This window comes from Aythya marila, assembly GCF_965140915.1.
Source record: "Aythya marila genome assembly, chromosome: 5".
Taxonomy (NCBI): domain Eukaryota; kingdom Metazoa; phylum Chordata; class Aves; order Anseriformes; family Anatidae; genus Aythya; species Aythya marila.
The window spans coordinates 34,370,085-34,385,697 of NC_139046.1; the positions used below are offsets into that span (position 1 = coordinate 34,370,085).

At 36.4% G+C, this 15,613-nt stretch overlaps 1 protein-coding gene across 4 annotated transcripts in view; it reads right to left on the minus strand.

Moving 5' to 3' along the window:
* The window catches only part of TTBK2 (tau tubulin kinase 2), an 85,182-nt gene that overhangs the window by 12,222 nt on the left and 57,347 nt on the right, over positions 1-15,613 (minus strand). For 3 of the 4 annotated variants that reach the window (XM_082760483.1, XM_082760482.1, XM_082760485.1), the window contains 2 exons: positions 14,703-15,306; positions 9,247-9,495 (listed from right to left, as the gene is read on the minus strand). In XM_082760483.1, the coding sequence (XP_082616609.1) occupies positions 9,247-9,495; positions 14,703-15,306 (853 nt within the window). The remainder of the gene's footprint in view (positions 1-9,246; positions 9,496-14,702; positions 15,307-15,613) is intronic. The other variant, XM_082760484.1, reaches the window with a different exon arrangement.

The following is a 15,613-nucleotide window of genomic DNA, read 5'->3' on the forward strand; positions in this document are numbered from 1 at the left end:
GTGAAATCTGTTTACAGTTTTCAACAGACTTCATTTCCTTTGCCATGACTGGAGAAAGAATTTCCTAGTCCTCTCTTGACCAATCCAGACTTAACCCTTACACCCAAGAAATAAACAAGTAAACTTGTTGAAGAATCCACAATATAGCAAGCAGGAGCTATTTGTGGAAGAAAAACATTGAACAAGAGAAGGGAAGTAAAGCATATGGGGTAAGTTTCATTAAAGACTGCACTGCTGAGTAGCTCAAATTTTCAGAAATGGCTTTATTGAATGCATGTATCACTTTCTTGATTTGTGTTCACTAGCAAACAGAAGCTTGTTTTCTCAAATGGTCAATAATCCTCTTATTATTCTTAAAGCACAAAGATTAAATTATATCCCTATTAGGCTTGACATTTCATCTATATGTACAAGAAATTTAACTTGTGCAGAAGTGCCTCTCATGCAAATGTTGTTACAACTTCAGGTGCAGCTTCAAGAGAGAAATAAAAGGGCAAGACCAAAAAGAAACAAGTAGGATTTAAAAAGGCACTGCTTATCAATAGTGTCTGATATCTTATTTGACATCTCACTGGCTGAAAGTATGAAGGGATACACATTGTTATGTATGTACCAAATGCTACTGTTTTTATATTGCAGGCTCATAGGAATTTCCCTGGAAAGGATGGAGATTCATTTCTGTGAGGGTGGATGCTTGTTCAATGAGATGGGGCCAGAAGGATGAGATGTACACCACAGCAGCATTTCCTATGTTTTTTGCAACTGTGGCAGGATAAGGAGATTCCATCCTAACTTTTACATTTAATTATGAGTCAGGAAAGACTTGCTTCATGTCTCAACTGTTCCTGACACCTCAAAGAATAGTAAATAAAATCCCTTAAAACAACTTTAAAAAATCGTACAGTTTTGTAACCCTAATTATCCCATAGTCATATTCTTTATGAAACCTTGCAAGACAGAAGGCATAATCAAGGAGTCTGAGGAGGGCTGATCCTGTCACTTGCTTTTGCAAGTTTAAATGGTTATCTAACACCAGTTCAAATGGTTATTATTTAGTCTAAATCAGGGTGACAGAAATCTCAAGATTGTCAAATGCATACCAAGTTACAAAACAAATGCTACATAACCTACTACGTAAAACTAAAACTCAAGCATCAGAAATAATCATCACACTTTCCTTTCTTGGGCCATGAACTAAAATCTTATGCTGTAAGATTTCTGTGTCTAACCACGTCAATGTTGTACAATACTGAACCTGATGTACAATGATTATAATGTAACATGGGCACCTCATCTAAGAAGAAAGTTGCAGAGAATAGATTTAAAATGCTGACCCACAGTGTACTCTGGTAATCAGTTTGTAACATTATGTACCTGATTATCACAACTTCAGCACTTCAAAAGAAGGTATGATGCAGCAGATTACTGAAAAGGACCGCGACAATATATGGAAAAATGACTACAAAGCTCTCCTTTCACTCTGAAATGTTTAAAAGAAATTACCACCACCACAGTCCTGAATCCTTTAGTCTTTCCTAAGTAATTTCTTAATTTTTTTTTTCTGATTTCTGAGGCAATAAATGAGACTGCATTTTCTTCAAGTAGCTTTACAGTATGGTGAGTGGAATGTTAAGAAGAAAAGAGAACAAAACAACAATAACATAAATATCTCCTAGACATCCTTTACGACATCTGACAAACTTTCCCCTCCTTAAACCTCTGATAGGCTGCAATAGCAAGTGATATGCTTGGATGAAATTCTCTATGAATATATACAGCAAATTTCAGAGGAACGAAATATTGGTTTTAGTTGTCAAAGCTGTTAAATCTGAAAGATCTAAAGGTGTGAATATAGATTACTGTAAAACACCAGCAGGTGAACATGTGACCTCACAGCTTCTTCCCTCTGCTCGTGCTGCCTACTACTTCTACAAGCATGTCAAGTGCCATTAGGACTCCAGACCTCTTAAAAACGTGGTGTACCTGTTGATATGCTAATCCCATCATTGTTTGTAACTTCTTTACATTGTTTGTAACATCAGTAAGCCTTAATCATATTACTCGCCATTCTGAAGACACTTCAGCCTAATCATTTTATTCTTTAGAACTTCTTTCCTACCTTAGAAAAGTTTGTGTATCTGTGAGAACAAACCTCATGTATCTTTTCTCTTCTCCTTTCTTCTCCTTTTCATCCAGTTAGCTCTACAGCCTAGCAGCAATATGACAAATGTTAGTATGAGTCTGCAGCTTCATTAATACCAACCAACTTCCCTTAGGCTTTCCAGTTCACCAGCTTCCTCGTCATGATTCTTTCTTTCCTTAAGTCACTTAATTTTCCTTGCAAAACTGTATACCTCTGGAATAAAATCTGAACTGCAATTTGTATCAAAGGGTAAAGGGAATGTTAGCACACCGTCCTGTAATTTACAGCTAACTGTTACTCTCACATGAACAAACACTGCTACGCTTACAACTCTGTAGATATCATACCCAGCTTACTGTTCTTAACAGTACATGTCCTCTCAAAATCCTTCTTCCCTACTATTATCATTCCTTCTGACCTTTTACAGTCTAATCCTTTGTATCCCTTACATTCCCTTTCCAGATTGAAGTCTAGCAGAAAAGATAAAATTAATTATAGATTTACTAAACTACATTGGCTGTTTCTACAAATAAGCTAATATGTGGATAAACAGAAGTATATGTCTGTAATTCATGGAGTTATGGAGTGTAAGACCAGAGATGGCTGTAAGTCTTGATAATGAATCCCTTCTGACATACATACAGTACTGCAAGCATTGCAGGCATTTGTAGAAACTGGCAGTCCCCAGGATACTATGCACTCTTGTTAAAAAAAAATCACACACAGCCCTAATCCTTAACTGGAGAAAATAGCATATGAAGGCTTGGTTATATCCATCTGAAAGGAGGAGCATGCCGCCTTCCACAGCTCTTCACATATATTCTTTCTACTTTTCTGTAACAATAATTTGTACATCAGTCTTATATTGATGCTGGGAGATGCAAGAAATAGGAAGAGGAGGGAACAAAGATGCAGAGTTAGGAAGGTACAAGATAGCTGTATTTTCATACCCTCTAAGGTGAAAGATATCTTTTTAGGATAAAGAACATGCATATCTGTGTGTACAGACTCTTGTTATTTAAGTGTACCTATTAACCATTGCTTAATTCCAGTATTTTTTTAATTATCTTCCCTTTTTCAGTTATTCCTACACACTTGCCAGGTAAAGGAAGATTTTACCGTATTCTAACATAAACCCATATCCAACATCCAATAGGGCAAAGATTAACTACTCTAAATGCAGTAACTTTAACTGCTTTCAGAGAATGATTGTCATTGAAATAAGTTGCTAATTAGTTTATTAATAATGTGACCAAAACAAGTACTCATTTAATTTGAAGCTTCTTCTATACAACATATAAAGCAATTGAACAATATTCTTGAAATTTACTTATGTTGTATAGAACTGTTGGAATTGCTGGAGAACTGGGAAGCAGCTGCAATTACAGATAATTACTTCCTAACACTCATACAATACTCCTGACATACATTGCAATTAAAAATGAGCCAGTATCATAATACTTCTGAGTTCCACAGAGACAGTCTTTTCCTAACAAAGCATCAGCTTGCCTTAATGCAGAGTTCAGAGTAAAAACCTGGTAACTGAAGCATATTTCACATTTCTATTTCATGCTTTTATTTCTGTCTCTACAGAAACCAAATTCCTACTTTATCATGGTTATTTTCTCAGGGTTAAAAAACATAGAGATTAAAAACTGTTGCCAGAAGCAGTCAGAGCAGTTATAGCTTAGTAGCTAGCTAATAAGTAAACACATCTACCTGTGGTTTATGTAGAGCATTATTGTAGAATCATCAAAATCTAGAAATTGTAATAGTAATTTGAAAATGAACCACTTTTCAAAAATTATATAATTGTAGCTTAGAAATATTAGAGACTCCTTCTAACCACTGGTTCCAGTTTTAGTGTTTTCAAATTTTCCTTTTCTAAAAAGTTCTCTTTCTTCCCTATGAAAAACTAGCTAACTGGGAGAAAATTCTAGGATACTGGTAAATTTACAATCTTCAAGTAAAGATTGTTTGTTTTTTTTTTTTCCCCTGTAATTCAATTTGGACATTGTTTTAATGATAACAGCCAATTTTTGACATAAGAGTTAATCAGCTCACCCTGGGAAATCGCAGATCATCTAGCTTTCCTGAAACATCTTCACTTGTCCTGTGCTAATGAAATTTTGATGCTCGAAAAAATTTACTAAACAACATATGTTTGGGATAATGTTGCAATTTTTAAAAATATAATAAAAATTGATCACGTCAAGGACAGACAAGAATAGATGAACCATGCGGTTAAGAATTTTGAGAATCTTAAAAGTACTGCAGATTCCACAAAACACAAATGTTAAAAAAAGCAACTTTCATAGTGTTTTATTTTCTTTCTATTTTTTCCTCTCATTTTATTTTTGACCCATCCTTCACTGCAGAATTCTAACAGTGCATGTGAATGCTTTTACTAATGCTAATTTATTGCCCCGACCTTCACTGTAACTTTGCTGTTGCTGCTGCTGATACAGAAACTTGCAGAAGGGAAATGACCAAGAGGATCCTGTCAATAAAAATTGATCATTTCTCCTCAGGCAACACACTATTTGAAAAAGTTTAACAGGTTCCTACTGACTGCTTGTTTTCCTCCACTGTTCATTCCATAATTTGTACCTTGGAAAGCTTCCACTGAAAGCACAGCTAACCTAACTCGCTGTAATTTTTAATTTTAATTCTAAAACACTGAAGACAGATGTGAAAAAAGAATGTCTAAAGAATTTCTCTCCTTCAGATAGAAGGTCCTACCAAGCACTGTAGGCAGCATTTAGATTTCCAAATGTCAAGCAATTGCCTCTGCGACTTGGGCAAAAGCAATAAATAGGAAAAAAAATAAATACTTCTTTGCATGAGGAGGAGAATTTGTAGATGAAAAACGTTCCAAAAAAAAATCATTACCAGTTTGAAACCCAATTGCTTAAAAGAATGGCAGTAACCTGGGGGCTTACGGGCATCTTTGGGAAATCCTTTCTCTCCTTATGAAATAACACTTTCTAATATTCCTGAATGCTTCCTAACATTCCTAATATGTGTTTTTGTATTAAAAATCCACATACTCCAGAGAAACTTACTGACAAAGAAAACAGCGACACTACCGCTAGAGATCATATGTTGATTGCCCTTCCAGGTACCAACCAGTAACAACTGAAAACAGCTGCATCTAAGATTGCCTTTGAATATGGTCAGAAGTGTTATCAAACAACTGCTTTCACTGAGGATGAGTAACAGCTGTAACATCATAGCAAATAGTAAGCTCCCAGGAAAATACTTAAACTTCGTGCCAACTAAATACAGTTTCCATCAGGATAGGGTAGGGCATGACATCTCTGTAGTTCCTGAAACCCAAAACCCTCTTTACCACACTCAACTTCCATGATGGCAGCATTAAAAATCAGCCTCATTGAGCAGAGAAAAACCTTTCCCTCTTTTCATTCTAGAACAAAACTATTTGATAACGTAATATATCTAAATTGGACAAATATATCCATTACTGACATTTCTAGACAGGTAGAATGCTAAACCAATGCTTTAGCTAGTTGAGTTCTAATTCAATCCTAATGCACATGACAGCTACAAGTTAATACCACTGACAAACTAAAAATAATTTTAAAGAATAGGCTAACAATAGAGGAGCATTTTGCATTTTTTGTTTCTTTGTGGGTAAGAAAGCAATTATTAAATGGAAATCAGCGTAAACATTCATCTCTTGCTATTGCAGACTAGTGATGCCTGCCAAAAATCAGTTCATGAAAAACAGCAAAATTTTACATTTACATGCCCTCCTGGCTGAAAAGCCTACAATATCCATAAAAGAACAACTATTACAAGGGGTATAAATTTATTTCCTAAATACCCCTTGAACATGTCAACAAGTCTTACCTTATTCTTTCATAGGCACCTGAATTCCAGTGAGATACTTAAAAACTAAGGTAATTTTTCCAAGTCAGATCAGCATATTACTTCTCATCTTGGGTATGAATAAGTACATGGTGGCTTGTATTTCCACAGCATCTCTTGTGGAAAGATTTCAGAGCATTTTGTAACTAATAACGTAACTATATACCAATAAAATAGTTTTTAAACTGTTGCAGTAAGGTAGATTACTGGGAAAAAATAAGACCTATGAGAAAGTATTTGTGAAAGTGCTAACCAATTCCAACTGCTTTACCTGGGAAGGAACAACTACAAAATCATTAAAATAAAATTAATCCCTGTTCTACATGTCTCATCATGTATTTAAAAAAATGAAGATATGTAAAAAAGACATACAAATCTGGAATCCACTTTTTTCAGGGCTGAATCTGAAACAGACAGCCAATTTAGATTTATTCTAGATGGCTGCCACAGCTAGAAAAGGTTTTTATATCTTATTAGAGAACTAGATCTGAGAAACCAAGAGACTGAAATCGAAGGTCACTAATTCTGATTGTTTCTCAAGAAACAGTTATATATTTAGCATAACATCTACCTAAGCAATCTTTTCCTACACAGCTCTGGCCCGTTGTTACTGCACTCACATCACCTTTTCCATGGATCTCACTCAACACTCTATACATTCCTCTGATGAGCAAAGTTCAGAGAAGTTACCTGGCTGAAAAATTCACAGAAAGAAAGAAAAACGTCATGTTGCAGGAGGATTTGCTGTACAATTTGACCACTCTATTTAAAAAAAGGATGCTAATAGCACTGTGACCCCACTTTTCAGATTCAAGTACTGTCAAAGAATTCATTCTGTCTTTTGTTGGCTCTAATGCTGCAAATTGAATAACTAAGGAGAGGTGAAACAAACCACTCCAATTGTCTTACATCATATATGTATGGCAAGAGAGGAGTTATGTTTATAGAAGAAATCAAAGTAGACCTACATCCTATAACCTTCAATGCACTAGTGAGTGAAGAATATACAGAAATTTCATGATCTCTCCTATATAATGTCAAACTAAAGAAGGCTGGACTACAGCTCCTGAAGCCTCACTCATTAACAATCAGGAAAGAAAACTCCCTTGCCTGATTTCAGGAACAAATGTTATCATCATTTACTTTTTAGCACATGAAGCGAAATTCAACAGTAGAGATCCCTGACCTCTGCAATTCATTAATTATCAATGTTGAACAAAATGGAAAACAGTAGGAAATACAGGAAAATATATTCAATACCAAATATTTATACAGTATAATACATAATGGTATTCAAATTATTTTTAGTATTTAATTGGAGAAGTGCTTCGTGTCATTAACAAGCATATTTATCTTTCATACTTGCTAAGTACCTAACATTACTGTGATGTAGAAAATAGAAGGACCAGTAAAAGTATGTCAGTTCTCCAGTGAGCCAAAAAGCACGCAAAGGCCTTCATTGTTGGAATAAACTAAAGATTCATGTGCTTGTAGTTTCCACAGCAAATGAAACACTGGAAGGTACATTCTCAGTAGAGTCCGGACTGTCAAAAATCACAGCTTGAAAAGGAACACAGCAGTCAGGGACTTACCAGGTAAAAAGAAAGAGAAGGCTCTGAATGTTGTATATAATCTTCTCCCTTTCCCTTTTCCACTCTGCTCAGTAGCAGCACCTGGTACAATATCTATTCTTTTTCACATGACAAAAGAGTATATCACTTCACAGCCCCCATTAATATTGCAGCTGTATTCATCTGTTGAGTACTAAGGAAGCCAGAGAAAACTCTGTATGAAAACCTACTTTGAGAATTGTGAGGAGCTTGCTAATGTCACCTGCAATACATTTGGATTGAAAAATTTAGATCATAGATATACAGGGGAAAAAAAAAAAAAGTAATTTTGCATCCCAGAATACAAATGCTGAAGCTTAATTTCTAATAAGTTAATTTGTACAAAGTCCTTTTCTCTAGTCAATACTTCAGTCATCATGAAGAATGTGGTATTCTGGCATCCCATATCCCGTCAGGTTCACAATAATGAACCTCTGTGAGTTACTGTTAGTCCATTTCCATAAATTGAGGTCAGAACTACTACAATTTTGTATTTAGATAAAAAACAGCCTAGAAGTGTTGTGGAAAAAAATACTGCTTTCTGGGTAGGAAGACCAAATGCTGGCATAAATACACTAACTGCTTTTTTTACCTTGTTATCACTCATCACTGATCATATTGAAGTTTGAAAGATTCTAATGTTGATGGATAACTTTTAAAAAAACAATACTCCTGTGCATGCTTCATAGAAGAAAAATGTCTTTCACATATAAATAGTTATACTGAAAAATAGGTTGGAAATAAAAGACAACATAAAATATAATCCAAATTAAATATTAATGGTAAAATGATGATGATATGTTACGGTCTTATGCATCAATGCTAAATCATACTGCTTCACCAGTCAATGTGAGCTGATACTGCTTAGCAAATTTTTACGGCTAATACACAAATTATGGTTTACTTCAATCTGATTCTAAGCCTTCATCTTTCTCATAGTGTAAATAAACTGGGAATACAAAACTATGAAAACTTTACTTTCTTTAGTGACATTTCCATTAGCCATTACTCCCGTTAATTCCCACCTTTGCTTTGCATACTGTAAACAATTAATGAATTCTTGATGCCAAAGTAGCAATGTGACTAGCTGTAAATCCTATTTTCTAACATTAAAATCATTTACAGTACTCCAAATTTTAATATGTGTTCCCAATTTAAAAATCTAACTAGTACTGATTATAGGAACACCTTTAAAAATTATTTTTAGTTCTGAATGAAAGAAAACTTTGTTTTCTGTATTTATTAATCTTAACTTTTCCAAGAGAAAATACCTCTGAGGATGTGAATCTATCTTCCAGAACACACAGAAATGTTCGGTGCTCCAGATCATGATAACCCAAACAACATCTCTTTAAATATTCTTCTCTCTAATTTTACCTCCTCTAAATGGGACGATATATATTCTCATAAAAATATTCCTGACTCTATTCCTTAATGAGATTCCCTAACTTGACCTTATCTTTCAAAACATTTTGTAAGATGCTGTGTACAGCAGTATGACTAGCCTATGCATATTACCGGTGTGCAGAGCAACTAAAAAAATTAAACTTTGCAGATGACTGCTACAATGCAGTCACTGTTATGAAGATGAGGCTTATTCACCTGCTGAAGTTGTGCTTTTGAGATGCGAATGACAGGGGGGAACTTGTTGCCACAGGGAATGACAGGAAGCTGCCTACGACCAGTTGAGCGTGAGGAAGAGGAGTGGCTCTCAGCTGATTGACTCCTTGGTAAACCAGCCTCTTTCAGAGGGTCCGAGTGGATGGACAGATAGGCTATAGGGCTCATGGTGCGGAGGAGGGGACTTGAAATTCTTGGAGTGGAGAAATGCAGCATGTGAGATGAGCTGAGCTGTGAGAACAACATGGTGAGGAAAAAATAAGGTTCAAAAATCAGTATCACAGAATCACAGAATTTTCTAGGTTGGAAGAGACCTCAAGGTCATCGAGTCCAACCTCTGACCTAACTCTAACAGCCCTCCACTAAACCATATCCCTAAGCTCTACATCTAAACGTCTTTTGAAGACTTCCAAGGATGGTGACTCCACCACTTCCCTGGGCAGCCTGTTCCAATGCCTCACAACCCTTTCAGTGAAGAAGTTCTTCCTAACATCCAGCCTAAAACTCCCCTGGCTCAACTTAAACCCATTCCCCCTCGTCCTGTCACCAGGCACGTGGGAGAACAGGCCAACCCCCACCTCGCTACAGCCTCCCTTGAGGTACCTATAGAGAGCGATAAGGTCGCCCCTGAGCCTCCTCTTCTCCAGGCTGAACAAGCCCAGCTCCCTCAGCCGCTCCTCGTAGGACTTGTTCTCCAGGCCCCTCACCAGCTTCGTCGCCCTTCTCTGCACCCGCTCAAGCACCTCGATGTCCTTCTTGTAGCGAGGGGCCCAAAACTGAACACAGTACTCGAGGTGCGGCCTCACCAGAGCTGAGTACAGGGGGACGATCACCTCCCTAGCCCTGCTGGCCACACTGTTCTTGTTTATGTCCTGCATACATGCATTTTCCTAGATGTTTCCACTGAAAATTCTCTCTCAGGTTGGAGCTGATAATTTAAGAGGCATCTTAAGTCTAATTGTCAGATTTTCCATCAACTTTGAAAAACCCAACGTCAGAAGAGATCATCCGCTCTCTTGCTGGCTTCTGTCATTCAGTCAGAATCTAGGGCACAGTTAATAAATTCACACGGTCTGTTCCAAGGACACTGTGTACAGAGGCTAGCTGATTGTTGGCTGGTCCTTGCAAAATGCTTAGCACATCCATGCAGCAGTGTTGTTTTCTGTGACGACTACAATTTTAGCATATGCACCCACTGCATGCTTTACAAATGTGACTGTACAGCTATGGCTATAGCACTGCATATTAAGAATCATAGCCTACACGATTAATCAGTAAGATTAGCACTAAACAGTTCTGATGAAATTTCCCAAACGTGGGACAGAACTTGCAGGACATACTTATACAGGCCTGGAGCATCCATCAATAATTGCCTCATCTTGAACTACGTCCATCACTCAAGCATTTAGAAAAGAGAAAAAAAAAGAATTTCCAGCATCTCATAAGCAGCAACTGAGGGTAGAAGGTACATGAAAATTATACAGCTAAGAACTATGAAATAAATGGAAGTTTAAGAGCAGTTTCATTGATACAACATAGTAGCACCTCAATCTATAAAATCCTAATTTCAAAAATATTACCAAGTAGTAAAAAATAAGTAGATTCACAGTCAAACAACTTCTATTACCATGCATATATATTTTATATTAGGTTGCCAACCAAGTGTGACCAGAGCAAACAGCTGTTTAATTTAAACTGAAGTTGAAAATGGCATTAGTTGGTATCTATTGGATTACTTTAACACTGTTATTATTTCTTTGTTAAAATATCTGCTTGCCAAATATCATATGCTGCAAACAGTTTTGTACATGCACAATATAAAGGTCATCGCAATTCAATCCAACCACGGTACATTAATGAGGCCATGGTTCAACAACACAGCAGGTCCAGCACTAGGCTCTTAGAACCAGATCAAGAAAGAAAAAAAAGAGAGCACTATGATGCAAAGTGCTGCCCCAATATAAATTCCTGAACAGTCTAGATCAGTTCAAATTATTTTGTCAAATGAACTTCATTCCAGAAGATGTTACAGCAAACCAAGTACTGTCTGTCCTTTTGCAACATGAAAGCATACAGTCAGCATAGCATGCTACGAGTAATTCAACAGAAATATGAGCAGGAGCACATGACTGAACCAGATCAAACTGATATGTGCTGGGTAATCTGGTTATAGCACATAGAATCTGTTATTATGACTGATAACATGAAAATTAGTTCTCTTACAGCCAAGCTTTTTCACAGAAGATAGCACAATTTGCTGTAAATTTTTAAGCTTAAAAAATCACCAATCCAATAACTTACATGTTTTCCTCTTTTTTTTTTTTTTTTTTTGAGTTCAGGTTTCCTTCCTGAACTACTACAACCTTACGTTCCTATTAGGGGTGCTGATGATGTTTGAAAGAGGTAAGAAATGTTATCATCAATTACAGGAAATACACATACACACATGATTTCAAGAAGAACATTTATCTACAAATGGAAGGTCTGAAGACCAGTGATTTCTTTCCTTCAGGAGAAAATAAAATTGGGGTGAGTATATGAACCTTCAGTTTCTCATACAGAAACATCCTTGCTACTACTTAGTGAGCAATAAAGCCTTGTTCCCATAAAAAGAAGAATAAAATTTTAAATGCATTTACAACAGTAAAAATATTTTGTTCATGTTTTGTAACATTAAATTAATTAATTGTTCGCATATTAACAAACCTATCAGAATTCTAAGGTTCTCAGAATAAGCTCAAAGAACATAATTCATTGTACCTTCTACTAAGTGATAATGTAGTAGGTCACTAGAAATGCATATGGGAGGTATATTCATAAGCATGATAACTATGAATGCCAATGTCCTACAGTTGCAAGCCATTGGAAATGAGTAAACTATTCAGAAATTAAATAAAGCTACTATTCTATACTACTATAATCTCAATATCTACTTTTAAACCCGTTTAGCAATACTTATTTTATGTCATTTGATGTATGGTCCCAAACTTACACACTTGGATCCAGGCTTGCTCTTAGTAACAGATGCAATATAATTAAAATCAGCAGGAAAGTGAAACGCAACCCTTTGCTCATTATTTGTATTGTTTGTCAGGAAGGTACTACCTAGACAAAACTACGAAAGAACAAAACCATTTGATTGTAGTTAAGGTTGTTACAGTTTTGTAAACACTTAGGGCATTAAGTGGCACCAGGGGAGGTTTAGGTTGGATGTTAGGAGAAATTTCTTTACTGAAAGGATTGTGCAGAACTGCAATAGGCTGCCCAGGGAAGTGATTGAGTCACCACCCCTGGAGGTCTTCAAGAGATGTGTAGACGTAGAACTTAGTAGCATGGTTTACTGGTGAACTGGTTGGTACTAGGTAAAAGGCTAAATGATCTTAGAACAATCATTCCAATTCCTGATTCTATGATTCTATAACTAACCTCACTATGCAACTTGCGCAAAGTCTTTCCAAGCATTTTTATTGTTGAAATCATATCATCTTAGGCATTTCACACTGATATCAAGTAACTTTGACTCTGCTCCCCAGTCTGATCTAACTGTTCTGTGGTCCAATGTTAAGAAGCATCTGAAGAACCAAACCATGCAGTATGAGAAGTATAAATTTTTCTGGGCCTATCAGGCTTTATTAAGGGTTGGTGGTATCTGTACAAGTTATCTTTGTATCTATTCAAAGGAAACTCTTTTCTCTAAATATTATGGCTTTTGCAGCAGTTATACATCAGGAGTGCTAATAAAACCAACCAGCAGGCAGAGCACAGTCTCTTTGAGCCCCAGGAGATTAGTGGTAGACATTTTTGTGTGTGGTAAAGAAAAAAAAATCGATGCTATTACAGAAAAAATATAGCATCACATGAAATTTATCACGACTTACCATTAATATGCTTTACTTCTGTAGGGGATGTCAGATGGATTTCTATTATATAATACAGATAAGACTAGTTCAACAACAAAAGTGTTTAAAAAAAATCCATAGCAACTTTTAAACCTCACATAACAAATATTTTGAATATTAGGGAAGTCTGTTCTGCCTGAGTTTAATGGCCTTTCATGCTAACTCCAAACATTAAGTATAGATCTTTGAGGAGAATATGATCTTTCACATAATTTGGCTCACTTCTTGAGCAGATGATATACTAGAGAGTTCAGCTACCATTTGCAACTTACAAATACTTGACAACTAAAGGAATCTGCTTGTTTAGGTAAAGCTCTGCTGGAAACAAAACTTTTGGCAGACAATCTTTCAGTCATCTCAAAGTCCATGAACAAGAATCACATTCAAAGAACAGTTTCAGGTGGGCAAACGCTTTGAGGAAGAAGTAAAAGGACTCTCTGAAACAGCTTCCTAAGGTCACCAGGATTCTGCAATAGAGAGAACTACTACGTGAAGCCACATATATATGAATGTCTCTCTATAAAGCAACTAGGACACTCACCTATAAAAGCAGCTTCCAGTACCAACCTCAAGAAATATTTAGCTATTTTTTCTGTGAAGTGGAATACCATCAACAGAAGACACCCAACATATTCTGCTGGGCTTTGGCTTTAATTCAAGGGCTAATGAATTAGATGAAAGAGTACCACAAACTGCAATCACAGTCAGAATAGACACATTGGATAGACACACTCTGTTTCCAGTTTATAAATCAACCAAACAATTTGTATTTTCTTTCTGCACAGTATTTGCTACCTTTCCAGATAATCCTATTGTCCATTAATTTAACTGTTGTCATGTACTATTCATTTCCATAACCTCTGCTTTCAGTTTTAAGTAAGGTAGCCATTTCCCCCAAATGAGCCAAGTTTGTATACAGTGAGATACTACATTTATATACAAAATTGCAAGCTGGCTTTTAACGGTTTTAGACATAAAAGCATCTGATAATTTGTATTTTCTACAGGATTACATGTTGCTCCTTCTGTTGATTGTGTGTGTTCTTTTTTGTTTTTGTTTTTTCACTAAAACTAGCATTCAAGTATAGAAATTGAAACTTTGAAAACAAACGAGCAATTTATATTAACTTTTCATCTTCACAAGTTTCTAACATACCAAAAATTCTCGTGCAACTGGTATTTTGAATTAAAGTGTCAAAAATCTTGCTGTTCAACACTGTTCTCTAATTTGAAAAACACAAAATGAATCTGTAATCTAGAAAATTCACAATGTATCAAAATATAATCTTGTGTGAAATATAGTATCTTGCATCTCCTATGAGAACATAAGTGCATTTGAAGTTTTATTGTACAGCTATAGTTAATTACATTGACTAGCTTATTTTCACCGTAGCAGATACTCCGCACCTTATAATCAGCAAGTAGCCTGTCAGAATTCTCTTTTTCTACTGAGTTGGCTGTAACTTTCATAATAAGTTATTATCTCCTCATATAGAATTTCTAATAGAGATTTAATAAAAACAGTGACTGTTTCTCTTACCGGAGTGAGCGCTCCTTCTGCTTGAGCTTCCATAGGACTTGTAGGGGTGGCTGCAAGAAGCTGTCCAGCAGCTCCGGTCAGAAGTTCCAATTTATCTGTAAGCTGTTCGGAAGCAGCAGGATGACACTCCATGGCTAGAACAAACTCCACCCCTGAGGTTTGGTTCTTGGCATGGACACTGTTTCCTGCCCAACCACCCTGTCTGGGCTGCTCTTCTCGAGGGGAATCCTCTAGAACTTGTAGTACCTCTGGCTCTTCATCTGAGGGACTTCCAGTTGTTTTGTGCCCTAAAGCCTCATTTGTCCTGAAATCCTGCAAGTCCCGTTCCTTATCTATTATCACCCATTCTTTAGAATCAACCTCCTGCCTGCAGGAGCTTAAGTTGACAGCTACAAATCCACTGCTAACAACACCATCAGCATGTTCTGGAGAACTAGCTGACACAGGCTTTGAAGCGTCTGGAAGGTATTCTTCATCATAGTGCCAAACATGGTCCACACGTGCAGTCACAGGAGCAGGATTGGGTGTTTTCTGAGAAACAGGAGGAACAGCAGCAACCGCAGTCTCTGCCGCAGCATTCAAGCCTTTCTGCATCTTCTCCAAACTTAAGAAAATAAATAATATCTGAATTAGTTACGAATGATGTAAGCTACGTTTGATTATCTTCAGTAGAGGAAAACTAGATCTATATAAAAATTTCTTGCAAGCTGTCTTTCTCATCTCATATAAAGTAGCTCTACTGAGCACCTGATGTCATGATTCTTATTTAGGATGTGTTGTACTGTCCCAATAAAGAAAAACATAAAAAACCACCAGCATTACACCATTAGGGCCTGAAATTAAAAAAATCTCCAGAGTATAAGTCTGACTTTAGCTGTAGACTAGCATTGTGTTTTTTTTCTTAAATAAAG